At 41.8% G+C, this 17,456-nt stretch overlaps 1 protein-coding gene across 2 annotated transcripts in view; it reads left to right on the top strand.

The window, feature by feature from the left end:
* polr1c (RNA polymerase I and III subunit C) overlaps positions 1–17,204 on the top strand; it is an 18,869-nt gene extending 1,665 nt beyond the window's left edge. For both annotated transcript variants that reach the window (XM_041187651.1, XM_041187652.1), the window contains exons 3-9: positions 1,758–1,865; positions 3,790–3,922; positions 6,835–6,954; positions 7,137–7,289; positions 9,905–10,054; positions 15,421–15,537; positions 16,790–17,204. In XM_041187651.1, the coding sequence (XP_041043585.1) occupies positions 1,758–1,865; positions 3,790–3,922; positions 6,835–6,954; positions 7,137–7,289; positions 9,905–10,054; positions 15,421–15,537; positions 16,790–16,908 (900 nt within the window). In that variant the 3' untranslated portion in view covers positions 16,909–17,204. The remainder of the gene's footprint in view (positions 1–1,757; positions 1,866–3,789; positions 3,923–6,834; positions 6,955–7,136; positions 7,290–9,904; positions 10,055–15,420; positions 15,538–16,789) is intronic.
* Positions 17,205–17,456: the final 252 nt, after the last annotated feature.

Genomic DNA, 17,456 nt, shown 5'->3' on the forward strand with positions numbered 1-17,456 from the left:
GATAGACAACAAATGCTGGCCTGGCCAGCAGCACCCACATCCCAGAAACAAATTTTTAAATCTTCCTAAGGATCACAACAAGCTCCATTGAGCTGTGTTGAACCCATTGTTGCATTAAATTTTCATTAAACTGGAAATTGTAGGAATACAAGGCCAAATATTAGAATTCATCCTGCATGTGTAATCCAGCTCCAATATCTATCTTGGGTAGCTGAGGGGATCACAACTTATTTCCAAACAGGAATATAGCGAGATTGTAACACTGTCACCCATCTTATTAGTTATCTTCATCGGTGATGTAGCTGCCCTTGTTAGGGAGCTCACTTGATTGTCTGTTCCAGGCATGCTGGAGTGCTCCTGTTTGCTAATGATATTGTGGTGCTGACAGATGTACATTTCCTACTTGGGAATTAACATTTCCTACTTGTATTGATACTTGGGGGGAAGGGAGGGGCATAGTGATATTGTCAGTGGATTGGTATTGTATACCCAAGATATTGCTCTGGGGACCTGGGTTCGAATCCACCATGGCAGATGGTGAGATTTCAGTTCAATTAAAAGTCTGATGATGACCATTGCCGATTGTCAGAAAAACCCATCTGGTTCACTATTTCCCTTTAGGGAAAGAAATCTGCCATCATTACCTGACCTGGCCTACATGTGACTCCAGACCCACAGCTATGTGGTTGACTCTCTTTCTGAACAAGGACAGTTTGGGAGGGGTAGTAAACACTGGCCTAGCCAGCAGCCCACAACCCATGAACGAATTAAAAACACTCACCATTTTAGACAACTTTAGCCAGTGGCTAAAGTTAATGTGTATGGCTTTGCATGGTTAGAGAGAAACTTGAAAATATTGATTGGGGTGTGGGAAAAACAGACATCTGTCCCAGTTAGTGATGCATATCAATGGGGGGAGGGGGTGTGGTTTGCAATTGCAGCTTGGTTAAGAATGTAAGGAACAGGAGTAGGCCATAGGGCCCCCCTCGCCTTTTCACTGTTTAGTACCATTAAAGCTGAACTCCACTTTCCAGCCATATCCTTTACTACCCAAAAATCTTGATGAAGATACTTATTAACTGAATGTTATATAGTTTTCTGGGGTAGACAATTCCAAAGATTCACCATCCTCTGAGTGAAGAAATTTCTCCTTATCTCAATCCTAAATGATCTTTCGCTTATCCAGAGACTGTACTCTCTAGTTCTGGACTCCAGCCAGGGGAAGCAGCTACCTTGACGAGCTAAAAATTTTTATACATTTCAGTGAGACCACCTCTCATTCTTCTCAATTCCAGGCCTTTGGGATTGTGTTGAGAAAGAATGAAAGTAGCTTGGGTTGCCCTTCTTCAATGAAAGCAAAGTACCAATACAAGTTAAGCTTGTGTCATATAAGACAGATATTCAGATGTTTTCCTTCATGGTTCAGAACTCCGACATAAATCAGAAGAGTTTTCTTGTGATGTTGTGTGAAATTCCAGCTTGGTGATGGATCTATCCCAAAAAGTAAAGATACACCAGCTGCACAAGGTGTGGGTGGAGTGGTCCAATTGATACTGAATGACTGCTTGTTCCATGTTTAGTATTCTGTTTGCTATCTTAAGATACCTGGAACTCTGATTGCAACGTGAAAAAGACAAAATCAACTTGTTGATTCTCCTGAAACACTGTAGTCCACCAGTAGTATCTCTGCTAACTGAGAGGCACTGAATCCACTGAAATACTGTGCGACCTCCCTGTGAAGTTTGTCTCTTTCTCAGAATTTCAGGGTCGATATTGTTCGTTTGGAGGAAGATACTCTAGAATTTGACATGGTTGGAATCGACGCTGCGATTGCAAATGCCTTCCGCAGGATCCTTCTTGCTGAGGTAATGAAATTCCAGGCTGTGTTAGACTAGTAATGGTATCAATCTTACAGAACTCTTAAATCAGTCATAGTGTTGCTGAAAAGAGGCATGTTGCTGAAGCTTTTCATCTTGCACTCATCAGGACAAACACAAAACAGGTTCTGATGAAGAGTCTTATGGACTCGAAACGTTAACTGTATTCCTCTCCGCAGATGCTGTCAGACTTGCTGAGCTTTTCCAGCTATTTTTGTTTTTGTTTCAGATTTCCAGCATCTGCAGTATTTTGCTTTTAACAAAACAGGTTGTATTTGTTGTCATGAGTGCAAGGCAAACTGCTTTTTTTTTGAATGCATATGTTCTTTCACAGGATGCCTGTGTCGCTGGCTTAGGCCAGTGTTTACTGCCCACGCCTAATTTCCCTTGAGAAGGCGGCAGTGAGCTGTCGTCTTGAACTGCTGCAGTCCATGTGGGGTAGGTACACCCACACCCACTCCTGTTGAAGGAACCATGGTGAGTTTCTGCAGTGCACATTGTAGATGGTACACACTGCAGCCGATGTGTGTTGGTGGTGGAGGGAGTGAATATTTGTGGATGGGGTGCCAATCAAGCGAGCTGCTTTGTCCTGGATGGTGTCAAGCTTCATGAGTGTTGTTGGAGCTGCACTTATCCACACAAGTGGGGAGTATTCCATCACACTCCTGACATACAATTCCTAGCCTCCGCCCTGTTCTTTTAGCCACAGTATTTATATGGCTAGTCCAGTTCAGTTTCTGGTGAATGGTAGCCCCCCCCCCAAAGGATGTTGACAGTGGGGGATTCAATGATGGTAATGCCATTGAATGTCATGGGGAGATGGTTGGGATTTCTTGTTGGAAATGGCCATTGCCTGACACTTGGGTGGTGTGACTGTTACTTGCCACTTGTCAGCCCAAGCCTGGATATTACCCATATCTTGCTGCATCTGGACATGGACTGCTTCAGCAATTGAGGAATTGCAAATGGTGCTGAACATTGTGCAATCATCAGCGAACATCCCCACTTCTGAGCTTATGTTGTAAGGAAGGTCATTGATGAAGCAGCTGAAGATGGTTGGGACAAGGACACTACCCTGAGGAACTCCTGCAGTGATGTCCTGGAGCTGAGATGCTTGACCCCCAACAGCCACAAACATCTTCCTTTGTGTTAGGTATGACTCCAACCAGTGGAAAATTCAGCAACATGTCTCTCTTCAGCAATATTCAAATTCTGTGCTACCAAGTAACTGTCAGTCGTGTTATTTAAATTTAGAATCAAAAATACTTATTTTTTTGATGTGCAGTGGTGTAGAAAATTCACTCAGGTTATTGATAACCATGTTATGTAGCAGCACCCATCTCTGATATTTGCAGTCTGTTTTATGTGGCCACTGTAGAAATGTTCAATTTAGTTTGGAAAACTTAACAAGTACTAGTGCCTTTCAGTCTGATGCTGAACTATATAGCAGCTTTGATCCCTGCCCTGTGCTGAGCTAGGTGGTAACTAGAGCAGTGGTAATTAGCTTCAATACCCATGGCATCATGGCTAAGACCAATTCTGTCCTCTCCCAACATCCACACTTCCAGCAGTCAGGAACAGGAGCTCCTATCCAACTCTTAACCCAGTGAATCATTTAGAGGAAGACCTCTGTTGCACAGGGTCAGATTTGGTGCACACACTAGGACTGGTTACCCATCAAAGTAGGTACCCAGATGAAGATAATTGTAGCGTCCCTATCACCAACCTGGCAGAAATCAACTAACTCAGCACAAACGGGGGATTGAATATGAGACCCTCATGTTTGATCAGATCTGATGCTCATCAAGTCTACTTGCTAAACCCAATTTTAGTGAGTCTCTTTGACATCATCTGCTGTTGTGTTTAATATATTTAACTTGCTACATTGATTCTAACCTTAGCTGTTGCTCAGGTCCCAACTATGGCTGTGGAGAAAGCATTTATCTACAACAACACCTCCATTGTACAGGATGAGATTCTGGCACACAGATTGGGGCTTATCCCTATCAAAGCAGATCCACGATTGTTTGAGTACAGGAGCACAGGTGAGAGGGTTACACCAACTCAATTATGGTATGTTAGCCTTAATTGCAAGGAGATTTGAGTACAGGAGTAAAGATGTCTTGCTGCAGTTGTATAGAGCCTTGGTGAGGCCATATCTGGGGTATTGTGTAAAGTTTTGGTCTCCTTATCTAAGGAAGATATAATTGTCATAGAGGGAGTGCAACGGAGGTTCACAGACTGATCTCTGGAATGGAGGAATTGCCTTAGGAGGAGACAATGTGGAAATTGGGCCTGTATTCTCTAGAGTTTCAAAGAATGAGAGGTGATCTCATTGAAACTTATAAAATTATTACAGGGAGTGACAGGGTAGATGTAGATAAGATGTTTACCTTGTCTAATGAGTCTAGCAACAGAGGTCACAGTCTCGAATGCTGGCAGGCCGTTTAAGACTGAGGTGAAGAGGAATTTTTTCACTCAGAGGGTGGTGAATCTTTGGAATTCTCTCCCCCTGTGGAAGCTCAGCCATTGAGTTTGTTCAAGACAGAAATCGATAGATTTCTGGAGACTAATGACATTAAGGGATTGGTTGAGGTAGATGATCAGCCATGATCAACTTGAATGGTGGAGCAGGCTTGATCAGCCAGATGGCCTACTCCTATGTTCTTTATGTTCAGTCTACATGCTAGCTTTTAGTAACTCATGAACAAGGACACCCAGGTCCCTTTGGACATCAACACTCCCCAACTTCTAACCATTTAAGAAATACTCTACCTTCCTCCTTTTGAACAAAAGTGGATACCTTCACACTTATTCACTATATTCCATTGGCCATGTTCTTGCCTATTCACTTTGCCTGTCCAAACCCCCTTGAAGCCTCCTTGCATCCTCTTTGCAACTCACATTCCCACCTAGTTTTGTGTCATCAGTAAATTTGTAAATATTCCACTTGGTCCCCACATACAAATCAATTATATGGATTGTGAACAGCTGTGGCCCCACTGGTAACAGCCACTGCCATCCTGAGAATGATTTGTTTATTCCTACTCTCTTTTTTCTGTTTGTTAATCAGTTTTCAGTCCATACCGGTATATTACCCCTAATCTGCTGTTTGGGACCTTATCAAAAGCCTTCTGAAAATTCAAATACACTACGTCCACTTGTTCCTCTTGATTCTCAAAAATTTCCAACAGGTTTGTCAAACATTTCCTTTTTATAAATCCATGTTGACACTGCCCAAGCACATTATTATTTTCCAACTGTCCAGTTATCGCAACCTTTATTATAGGTTCTAACAATTTCCCTACTACTGACATCAAACTAACAGGGCTATAGTTCGCCATTTCCTCTCTCCCTTACTTCCTAAATAGTTGGATTATATTTGCTACTTTCCAGAATCTCTAGAAATTGAAAGATAACCACCAAAGCATCCACTATCTCTACAGCCTCCTTCAACATTCTGGGATATAGCTCATCAGCTCCAGGGGATTTATCAATCTTTAATCCAGTTAAATTTTCGAGTACTACCTCTTTATTAATAATTTATTTCAGTTCTTCATTTTCGCTAGTTTCTTGGTTTCCTAATATTTCTGGAAAATTTTCTGTATCTTCCTCCACGAAGACTGACACAAAGTAATTGTTTAGTTTCTCTGCCATTTTCCTATTCTCCATTATAAATTCTCCTGTCTCTGCCTGTATTGGACCCACATTTGTCCTTGCTAATCTTATCTTTTTCACTTACCTAAAGAAGCTCTTACAGCCCACCTTTGTGTTTCTTGCTAGTTTGTATTCATATTCTCTTTTCCCTTTATCAGTTTCTTGGTAGTCTTTTGCTGGATTCTAAATTGCTCCCAATCCTCAGGCTTGCCACTTTTTCTGGCAACTTTATAAACCACTTCCTTTAATCTAAAGCAGCCTTTAACTTCTTTTGTTAGCCATGGTTGATTCACCTTTCCTGCTGGTTTTTGTGTCTTAGAGGAATGTATATTTGTTGTAGACCATGTAACACTTCTTTAAATACTCGCCATTACCTGTCTGCCATCAAATCTTTTAGTATATTTTCCCAATCCACCATAACCATTTTGCCCCTCATAACTTCATACTTTCCTTTTGTTCAGATTTAAGACCCTAGTTTCAGAATTAACTATATTACTTTCAAACTTAGAATTTGAAATTATCATATTATGGTCCCTATTTCCTAAAGGCTCCTTTATGGCAAGGTTATTGATTAGCCTTTTCTCATTAGGCAATACTAAATCTGAAATAGCCTGACCCCTACAAATTACCTAAGTGCTGACCTTTATGGGGTAGCTTTTATTCCTTGCCTTTGGAATCTCTCTGGCTTCAGACAGCCTTGATTTTAACACGGCAGGCTGCAAAATATTCCCCAGGATCACAAAGGTGGCAAGGAAAATCAAATGTGGGTGTTAAATTTGATAAGCTTTGCCAATCAACCAAAATCTGCAGAATGCTTGTATTTGAGTTGAATCGCCTTGCCTTTTTTCTCAGATATCTCACCAAACATATTTATTCTGCAGCTCTCAAAACAGGCTGAACCATTTTGTGAGTGTAGGTGCTTTTAACTGTTATGTACTGTCAGTGACAAAGAAATAAACTAAACATCTCCTTTGTTTTTGTCACATATGGTTTAAAACTACTCTCCTTGTAAAACAGTGCCGAGCAAGTGCTGCATTGCTAGAGGTGCTGTTCCTCAAATTAAATGTTAAATAGGCTCGAACTGATATTCCACTGTTTCGAGTGAGTGTTGAAGATTCTGTAGCATTTTTCAAAGGGATGTCAAGATGTTGTTCTGGTGTACAGCACCAAAAACTGATTAACTAGATATTTATTTCACTGCTGTTTGTGGCACCAATGCTGCGTATCAAAAGTAAAGCACTTATATGTTTTATTGCAATAAGGATTAATAGAAGTGTTGGTATTTTATTTGTTCATAAAGGGGATGAAGAAGGCACAGAGATCGACACTCTTCAGTTTCAGCTTAAAGTGAAATGTACAAGAAATCCTAAAGCACAGAAAGATTCCTCAGACCCTGAAGAACTATATTTTAATCATAAAGGTAAATGGTCTGCAGTTCAGGCTTGTTTGAATAGTGTATTAATGTATTTAAATACAAAATCTAAAGGGGACTTAATTGAGACTATTGTGATATTCATCAAATGTCTCTTGAATGAATGGCGTGCCCTTATGTCATTGCCACAGTTACAGAACAGTCCTGAATTCTCCTGTTTGTCCTTCTAGTCTACTCCAAGCATATGAAGTGGGTACCAATTGGGAACCAAGCTGATCTCTTTGGGCAGGTTGACATCCGACCTGTATATGATGATATCCTGATTGCTCAGCTCCGCCCAGGACAGGAAATCGATGTTGTCATGCACTGTGTGAAAGGAATCGGTAAGATGGGGGTGCCATGGGGGTGGGATGGTGGAAGTCTGTTGCTTACGGTGCAAATGCGTAAAGGATAAAGGGAAGCTTATGACAGATACTGAAGGCTCAATACTGCAGGAAATCTAGCGGAGAATAAGAAGTGTCAGGGCGTATTTAAAAGGGAATTAGGAAAGCAAAGAGAGGGCGTGAACAAATATTAGCAACAAAATCAAGGAAAACCCAAAGATTTTTCATAAATACATAAAGAGCAAGAGGATAACTAAAGAAAGAGTGAGGCCTGTTCGGAATCATAATGAATACTTTGTGTCTGTTTTCACAAAAAAGAGGGAAGTTACAGACATTGCAATCAGGGAGGAAGAATGTGAAATATGACATGGAATTAACATCATGAGAGAGGAAGCATTAAGGGGCTTAATGTCTTTGAAAGTGAATTTATGCCCAGGCACAGATGAAATATATCCTCGACTGTTAAGGGAAGCAAGAAAAGGAAGAGCGGAGGCTCTGGCCATCATTTTCCAGTCTTCTCTGTCTACAGGTGTGATGTCAAGGAACTGGAGGAGAGCTAACATACTATTGTCTGAAAAGGGAGAAAGAAATAGACCTTTTAAAAGGCCAGTGATTTTAACCTCAGTGGTGGATAAATTATTGGAAAAATTCTGAGGGACAGATGAATCTTCATTTAGAAAGACGTGGATTAATCAAAGACAATCAGCACAAATTTGTTAAAAGAAATTACGGTCTGACTAACATTGAGTATTTTGAGGACGTTACAAGGAGGATCTATGACAGCAGTGTGTTTGATTTTGCCTATATAGATTTTAGCAAGACTTTTTATAAGGTCCCACATAGACTGATTACAAAAGTAAAAGCCCATGGGATCCAAGGCTAAGTGACAAGTTGGATCCAAAATTAGCTCCGAGTCGGGGAGCAAAGGGTAATGGTCGATGCGTGTTTTTGTGACTGGAAGGCTGTTTTCTGTGAAGTCCCGCAAAGCTCGACTTACTTTTTGTGGCATACAGTATATCAGTGATTTGGACTTGAATGTATGAGGTATGGTTAAGAACTCTGTGCACACGATACAAAAAAAGTAGCTGTGTGGTTGATAATGAAATACTCTTTGACTGTAGGAAGATATCAATGGGCTAGTCAAGTGGCAAATCAAGTCAATCTGGAGATGTGTGAAATAATGGATATGGGGCAGGCTAACATTGCAAAATAATACACAATAAATGGTAAGATACAGGGAAACGTGGAGGAACAGTGGGACCTTGGAGTCCATGCCTACAGATCCCTGAAGATAGAATCTTAGGATGCTTGTCTTTATTAGTAGTGGCGTAAAATGGAAGGTTATATTGTAACAGTATAAAACGCTAAGTAGGCCATAGCTGGAATACCGTGTACAGTCACCGCACGAGAAGAAAGATGTGATTTCTCTAGAGGAGGTTTACGAGGATGTTGCCTGAACTGGAGAATTTTAGTTAGGAGGAAAGGTTGATAGGCTTGCATTATTTTCTTTGGAACAGAGGACCCTGAGGGGAGACCTGATTAAGTGTATACAGTTATGAGGGGTCTGGATAGAGTCGATAAGGCCCTATTCTCCTTGGTTGAGGGGTCCATAACCTGGGACATAGGTTTAAATTAAGAGGTAGAAGGTTTAGAGGGTTTGGAGGGGAATGTTTTCACCCAGAGGGTTGTGGGTGTGGAACTCGCTGCCTGAAAGGGTGGCAGAGACAAAAACCCTCATAATGTTTAAAAAGAATATTAAATAGTCACTTAGTACAGAACTTGAGTATTGATGAAAGAAGAACCATGTTGTTAAAACTTTTTGACTTGTACTCTTTAGGACAGATTCACAAGAATACCAAATCTCAAAGGGAACAGCAATTTATACAGCATAAGAAGGGAGTGCTGATTGGTTGGGAAATAGACTCTGATTGATAGCGGTGTTACCATGGAGAATGCACCAGGGAACAGTTAACTGCCAAGCTTTTTTTTCAATTTGAACCAGGCAGGTTGACTCTGATTGGTCAAGGCAGTGACATGGGCAATGAACCAGGCAATGGCTGTCTCCCATTGGGTATTCTTGTGAATCTGTCCTGATGAGCGCAAGCCGAAGGCCTTCAACAGCGTCTCTTTTTTTTACTGCAATAAAAAGTATTTTATATGCACTTCAAATGCTGTAATCTTTCAGATTATGGACAAAAGTCAGAATGTGGGATCAGGCTGTGTTGCTGCTTGTCGGCTGGTATGGACACAGTGGATCACATGGCCTCCTTTCATACTGTAAATTTCTATGATTATGCAGAATAAAGCATAGCCAGGTGACAGAGGTGCTAGAAGACTGACAACCCCTATGTTAGAAAGACTGACCAAACTGGACTCTCTTCTTTAGAAAAGGGAAGACCAAGAGGTGACTAAATCAAAATCTTTAAAATTATGAAGAGGTTTGAACGGGTTACTTAGAGAAAACATCTCCACTTTTTTGGGGATTCCACAACTAGGGGCCATAAATACATGATAGCCATTAATAAATCTAACGAGGAATTCAGGAGAAACTTCTGTCTGTGAAGTTTAATTTTCCAAATAAATATATATATTTTTTGTACCCTCGCTTCCCTCAGGTAAAGACCACGCCAAGTTTTCTCCTGTTGCCACAGCAAGTTACCGACTTCTCCCTGATATAACTCTGCTGAGTCCTGTGGAAGGGGATCTGGCAGACAAACTAAAACGCTGCTTCTCTCCTGGTGTCATCGAGGTTCAGACAGTGAACGGTCAGTCTTTTCTGTTGTGTATGAAAGCTGTAGTTTTAAGATGGTTTCCTGAGCACTTTAGACCAGAGAAGGTTATGGGGAGATTTAAACTCTCAAGATATTCAAACTCATGATTGTGTACATAAGGAGAAAAAAAGGTTGACAACAAGAGAGCACAGGTCTAAAATAATTGGCAGAAATGAGGAGAGCGTTTTTAATGCATTGAGTTATGATGATTTGGAATGTACTGCCTAAAAAGGTGGTGGAAGCAGATTCAGTAATAATCTCCAAAAGGGATTTGGATAAACCTTTGAAAAGGAGAAATTTGCAGGACTATTGGAAAAGAACAGGGAGTGGGACTAATTTGATTGCAACTCTTTTAAAGAGTCAGCATGGACATGATGAGTCAAATGGCCTCCTTCAGTGTTGCATCTTTGAATCTATGATGTGACCTGTAATGGACTCCAGTTAGTTTAGAGTATTAATTGGGATAATTTGGCTCGGTTGACATCTAGTGACTTTCTCCAGTTGGCTCATGTGGTACTATTTGTGGTCTACATATATACATTGGTATATTATAAGTACACCAATTAAAAAGTGAACCCATGAAAACTGGGGGTTTCTCAGTGATACAAGTTACCTGTCCTTATGGAGAGGATGGTTAAACTGTGAAATGTGCTACCATATAGGAGCAGTTGAGGTGAATAGCAAAGATGCCAAAGAAGTGTATGAAGGATATGAAGAAATAATGAACTGAAGGGGGGTGGTCATAGACCTGAAACATTAACTCTGTTCCTACCTCCACTGATGCTTCCAGACCTGCTGAGTATTTCCAACATTTTCTATTTTCATTTAGAATGGGAGGAGTCTTGTGTTGAGCAAAAACACTGGCGGAGATATGTTGTATTGAATGGTCAGTTTCTGTCCTGTCAATTCTTTGTAATGTCTTGAAATTCAAACAGGCAATGGCTCAGTTCATTAATTTTGCAAAGTATTACTCCACACTGAAGTGAAATCCTGGTCTTGCCAAACATGCTGTCTTCAGCTCCCTTACATGGGGACAAGATTGTGTACCTCCAAAAGACACAAGGTAGGTTGTAGAGTCGGGTGAATCACCATATTGATGCAGTTTTCCATCTGTCACACACTTAATCTGCACTTGATAGGTTTTGAAGCAGTCAAACTGAACTGGATGCTCTCAGGTTCTGGACTGGTATACAGCATTGATTATTTCCATAATGACATAGAAAATAGGAGCAAGAGTAGGTCATTCAACCCTTCGAGTCTGCTCTGCCATTCAATGATCATGGCTGATCCACTATATCAGTGCATATTCCCGTGCTTTCCCCATACCCCTTGTTGCCTTCAGAGTCCAGAAATCTATTTCCTTCGTAAATATATTCAGTGACTTGGCCTCCACAGCTTCTGTGGTAGGGAATTCCATAGGTTCACCATCCTCTGAGTGAAGAAGTTTCTCCACAACTCCGTCTTACATGGCCTACCCTGTATCCTGAGACCGTGACCCCTTGTTCTAGACCCTCCCCCCCGCCAGAGGAAACATCATCCCTGCATCCTGTATGCCCATCCCTGCCAGAATTTTATGTTTCAATGATATCTCCTCTCATTCTTCTAAACTCCAATTAATACAGGCCTAGTCGGCCCAATTTGTCCTCATCTGACAATCCAATAGGGGGAGGCGGTGGCGCAGTGGCATAGTGGTATTGTCACTGGACTAATATTTCAGAGACCCAGGGTAATGCTCTGGGGACCTGGGTTCGAATCCCACCATGGCAGATGGTGAAATTTGAATTCAATAAAAATCTCGGATTAAAAGTCAGATGATGACCGTGAAACATTGCTGATTGTTGTAAAAACTCATCTGGTTCACTAATGTCCTTTGGGAAAGGAAATCTGCTGCCCTTACCTGGTCTGGCCTACATGTGACTTCCGACCCACAGCAATGTGGCTGACTCTTAAATGCCTTCTGAGCAAGGCCAATAGGGATGAGCAATAAATGCTGGCCTAGCCAGCGACACCCATGTTCCATGAACGAATAAATTAATCCTGCCATCCCAGGAATCGGTGTGGCAAACCTTCGCTGCACTCCCTCTATTGGAAGGATATCCTTTCTTCAGCTAGGAGACCAAAACAACACACATACTCCAGGTGTGGTCTCATCAAGGTCCTGTACAGCTGCAGTAAGACATCCTTGTTCCTGTAGTTAATCCTCTCTTAATGAAGGCCAACATACCATTTGCCGCCTTAACTGTTTGCTGCACCTACATGCTTGCTTTCAGTGATTGGTGTACAAGGACAACCAGGTCCCTTCGAACATCAACATTTCCCAATCTATCACCATTTAAATAATACTCTGCCATTCTGATTTTCCTACCGAAGTGGATAATTTCACATTTATTCACATTATACTGCATCTGCCATGTATTTGCCCACTCACTCAACCTGTCTAAATTGCCTTGAAGCATCCTAACACCCTCCTCATTGCTCACATTCCCACCAAGTTTTATATCGTCAGCAAACTTGGAAATATTACCTTCAATCCCATGTGCTTTAATTTTACACACTGACCTCTTATGGGACTTTATCAAAAGCTTTCTGAAAGTCCAAATACACCACATCCACTGGTTCTCCCTTATCTTTTCTGGTAGTTACATCCTCAAAGAACTCCAGCAGGTTTGTGAAACATGGTTTCCCTTTCATAAATATATGTTGACTTTGTCTAATTCAGTTGATATTTTCTAAGTGTCCTGTTATCACATCCTTTATAATAGACTCCAGCAATTTCCCTACTACTGTTGTTAGGCTAATTGGTCTGTAATTCACTGTTTTCTCCCTCCCTCCTTTTTTAAATAGTGGGGTTACACTTGCCACCTTCCAATCTGCTGAGACTGTTCCAGAATCTACAGAATTTTGGAAGATGACAATCAACTGACCCACTATTTCCATGGACACTTCCTTGAGTAGTACCCTGGGATGTAGATTCAGGCCCTGGGGATTTATCAGCTTTCAGTTCCATTGATTTCTCCAGCACTATTGTTTTGATAACACTAATTTCCTTCCATTCCTCCTCCTCACTAGATACTTGGTTCCCTATTATTTCTGGGAATTTATTTGTCTTCCTCCGTGAAGACGGAACTGAAGTAGTTGTTTAATTGCTCTGCCATTTCCTTATTCTTTATTATAAATTCTCCCATTTCAGACTACAAAAAGGGGCCTACATTTGGCTTCACTAATATTTTTCTTTTTACATACTTATAGAAGTTTTTACAGCCCACTTTCATGTTCCAATGTTTCCCCTCTTAATCAATCTCTTGCCCCTCCTTTGCTGAATTCCAAACTGCTCCCAATCCTCAGGCTTGCTACTTTTTCTAGCAACTTTATATGACTCCTCTTTGGATCTAATACTGTCCTTAATTTCTTTTGTTAGCCATGATTGGGTCACTTTTCCTGTTGTGTTTTTGCACCAGAAAGGAATGTATAGCTGCTGCAACGCATACATTCGTTCCTTAAATATTGACCATTGCCTTTTCACTGTCACCCCTTTTAATGAAGTTCCCCAACCTATCTCAACCAACTCACGCCTCATACCTTCATAGTTTCCTTTAAGACTTAGGACCCTAGATTCAGATTGGACTATTTCACTTTCCATCCTAATGAAGAATTCCATCATGTTATGGTCACTGTTCCCTAAAGGGCTCTGCACAACAAGATTATTAAACCCTTCTTATTGCACAATACCCAAATCTAGGATAGCTTGTTCCCTAGTGGGTTCCTTGACACACTGGCCTAAAAAAACAACTTGTACACACTCCAGGAATTCACCCTTCACAATGTTATTGCTAATTTGGTTTGCCCAGTCTATATGTAGATTAAAATCATCCATGATTACTCTAGTACCCTTGTTACATGCATCTGTAATTTCCTATTTAATGCTGTCCTCTATCTTATCACTACTGTTTGGAGGCCTATAGACAACTCCCACTAATGTTTTCCGCCCCTTGTTGCTTCTTAGCTCCACCCAGACTGATTCTACATCTAGATTTTCTGAGCCAATATCCTCTCTCACTATCACGCTGTTTTCATCCTTAACTAACAATGCCACGCCACCATACCAAACTCGGGTCTAACAGCTTCTGTGGAGAGAAAAAAAACAGTTAATGTTTTGAGTCCGCATGACTCTTCTTCAGAGCCCTGTGAGGATATTGGTCCTGGTCCTGCTGGAGTGCAATCCACTCAGCTTGTACAGGTCCCATCTTCTCCAGAATCGGTCCTAATGCCTCAGGAATCTAAATCCCTCCCTCCAGTGCCATCTTTCAGCCACGCATTCATCAGGTCTATTCTCCTATTCCTAATCTCCCTAGCACGTGGCACTGGGAGTAATCCTGAGATTACTACCTTTGAGGTCCTGCTTTATAATTTATTTCCTAGCTCCCTATATTCTGCTTTCAGGACTTCAGCTCCCTGTTTACATATGTCATTGGCACTGATATGGACCACAACCTCTGGCTGTTCACCCTCCCCCTTCAGAATGTCCTGAAAGGGCACTTTTGGTGCCACTCAGTGACATCCTTGAGCCTGGCCCCAGGGAGGCAACATACCATCCTGGTGTCACCTCTGTGGCTGCAGAAACGTCTACCTGTTCCCCTTGTGATAGAACCCCCTATCGCTATTGTCCTCCCACTTTTTTTTTTCTCCCCACCTCTGTGCAGCTGAGCCACTCATGATGCCACAGACTTGACTCTTACTGCATTCCCCTGAAAGCCACCTCCTCCAGCAGTATCCAAAATGGAAAATCTGCTGGAGAGGGACATATACCCAGGGGACTCCTGCACTGCCTGCCTCCTGCACTGCTTTTGCTCTGTCTGGCGGTCACCCATTCTCTTTCTGCCTGTACACTCTTTACCTGTGGTGTGACCACCTCACTGTGCATGCTGTCCACAAAGATCTCATCTTTGCAGATGCTCCACAGTGACTCCACACGTAGCTTCAGCTCCGAAACATGGATTTTGAGTAGTCCAGCTGGAGACGCTTTCTGCACATTGTCGCCCTGTCCCTGACTTCCCAAATCACACAGGAGGAGCATTCCACTTGGCCGAGCTGCCCTGCCATGACTTACCCTTACATTTCTCCCTTTACTTTTACTTCCTTTAGTTTGAGAATATCAAAGGCAGAAGAAATACTTACCAGGCCCTACTTACCAAGGCTGCTGCTCTTACTGAGGAAAGGTAGAAAATGAAAGGATCACCTTCCCTCTTCAACAAACTCCCTCTCACCAAATTCCAACTGAAGCATTCTAATGCAGCCCAAAGCAGCACTCCAGTGTAGATGATGGTCATGGAGATGTTGGTCAATTGTTCCTTTTCCCTTAGGGAGAAAATTCGCAACAGTTGTAAATGCTCGCTTGGACACCTGCAGTCGTGAGATTTTCCGCCATGATGACCTCAAGAACCTTGTCCGTCTTGGCAGAGTTCGAGATCATTACATTTGTAAGTAAAGGATTAGTGACACTTGGTAATTTGATTTTTCATTTTCTTTCACCACTGAGAGTATCTTTCATCCTTTCCCACAGGTGCTGAATCTTGCAGGGAGTGTGTGTGGGCCTAGATTATGTTAGTTAGTGGGTTGACGAAACAGGGCTGTATTTGATTTGAATTATACGTTTCTGTAACCAGACTGGATGTACTGGGCTGAAGACCTGCAGTGCAGAGGCCAACCTGGGCAGCACATCTGGTTTGACAAAGTATTCAACATGCCAGCTTATCAACAATGGCTAGTGAGTGTTTTATGGACTGCAGGAGGTGACTGGACATCCCTGGATAGTATGGTCAGCTAGAGATGGGCCAGAGTGCTGCTGTGAAACATCTTTCAAATAACAGGACTGCCACTTAGGCTAGAGCATTCAGACCCTGTGTCAGAAAGATTTGAAGCTAACATAGGGGATCTGAGGTCTGCCAAAGTAGATTGGGAGACTGGTATTCGCCTTGGCCTATTGGGTAAGGAAGTGAAAAGTCAGCCAGAGTTTCTGCTCCTATTTGTTGTCAACAATGTGCCTTTAACATTGTATAATGTCTCAAGCTGCTTGAGCGGAGCGTTATACCAAACCAAGTGAGATGCGGGGGCAGGTGACCGAAAGCTTGGCCAGAGGTAGGTTTTAAGGGTCATCTTAAAGAGTTGGGGCGATCTACTGAATCCATAATGGAAAGTTTATGTATGTCTGGCAGCATCGGCGGAGAAGAAAAGAGTTGACGTTTCGAGTCCTCATGACCCTTCAACAAAACTTGAGTTCAAGTCCAAGAAAGAGTTGAAATATAAGCTTATATTTCAACTCTTTCTTGGACTCAAACTCAAGTTCTGTCGAAGGGTCGTGAGGACTCGAAACGTCAACTCTTTTCTTCTCCGCCGATGCTGCCAGACCTGCTGAGTTTTTCCAGGTAATTCTGTTTTTGTTTTGGATTTCCAGCATCCGCAGTTTTTTTTGTTTTTATATATATTTAAGTTTATGTATGTTTGGTTTGGATGTGAAGGATTTTGACTGGTGGCCCGTTTCTCCCACACATGCACAACTGAATCGGCTCACACAAAAGATTGGGCAAAGTACAAGGAAGCAGCCAGAATTCAACAGTTTTCGGGGGGTGGGGGGAAGGGAATAGCCTCTTTTTTATTTTAAACAAAGTAAATTGTCAGACCTGCCAAAGATGGAGTAAGATCGCTGTTCACTAAGCTTTGTTATCTTTAAAGTTTCAGTGGAGTCAACAGGAATTCTTCTCCCAGAAGTGTTGGTGTCTGAAGCCTTGAAAGTGTTGATGACAAAATGCAGAAGATTTTTGAATGAACTGGATGCAGCACAGGTAGACTGAACTTCACAGACCAGGTCCAGTTGAGTCTGGGCTGAGGACACTTTGAGGAACCATTTGCTTGGGCAGAAGTGGCAGCGTGATTCTGATCACAGACTATATCTAATTGTATTACAGCATCATTGACGGAGTTCATCATTCAACTCCCCCCAAGTGCTGTTGAGGATTGGCACTTGTATAAGGCACCAATGATCTGTGACTTCTGTTAATGAATATTAATTTCTTCCAAGTATTTATCCCCATGAGGGTATGTAAATATGTTACAATATTAAAGATGTAATGCATCAGTCATAATCTTTTATCATCTTGGTGCAAGACTAGTTTGCTACTATGAGATAAAAGTACTCAAGTCAATGTCATTGTTACAAAATGATTGACATAATGCAGAGTTCCTATCTGCCCAGCCTTAACCAGAAAATCACCGACAATGGATCCTATTTCCACAATCTCTCTCTTAAATCTGGTGTCTCCCAAAAAGCTATCTTGACCCTCTTATTCACATCAACATGTTGCCCCTCAGTGGCATCATCTGAAAACATGGCAGATTCCAC

This window comes from Carcharodon carcharias, chromosome 5 (assembly GCF_017639515.1).
Source record: "Carcharodon carcharias isolate sCarCar2 chromosome 5, sCarCar2.pri, whole genome shotgun sequence".
NCBI classification, from domain to species: Eukaryota; Metazoa; Chordata; class Chondrichthyes; order Lamniformes; family Lamnidae; genus Carcharodon; species Carcharodon carcharias.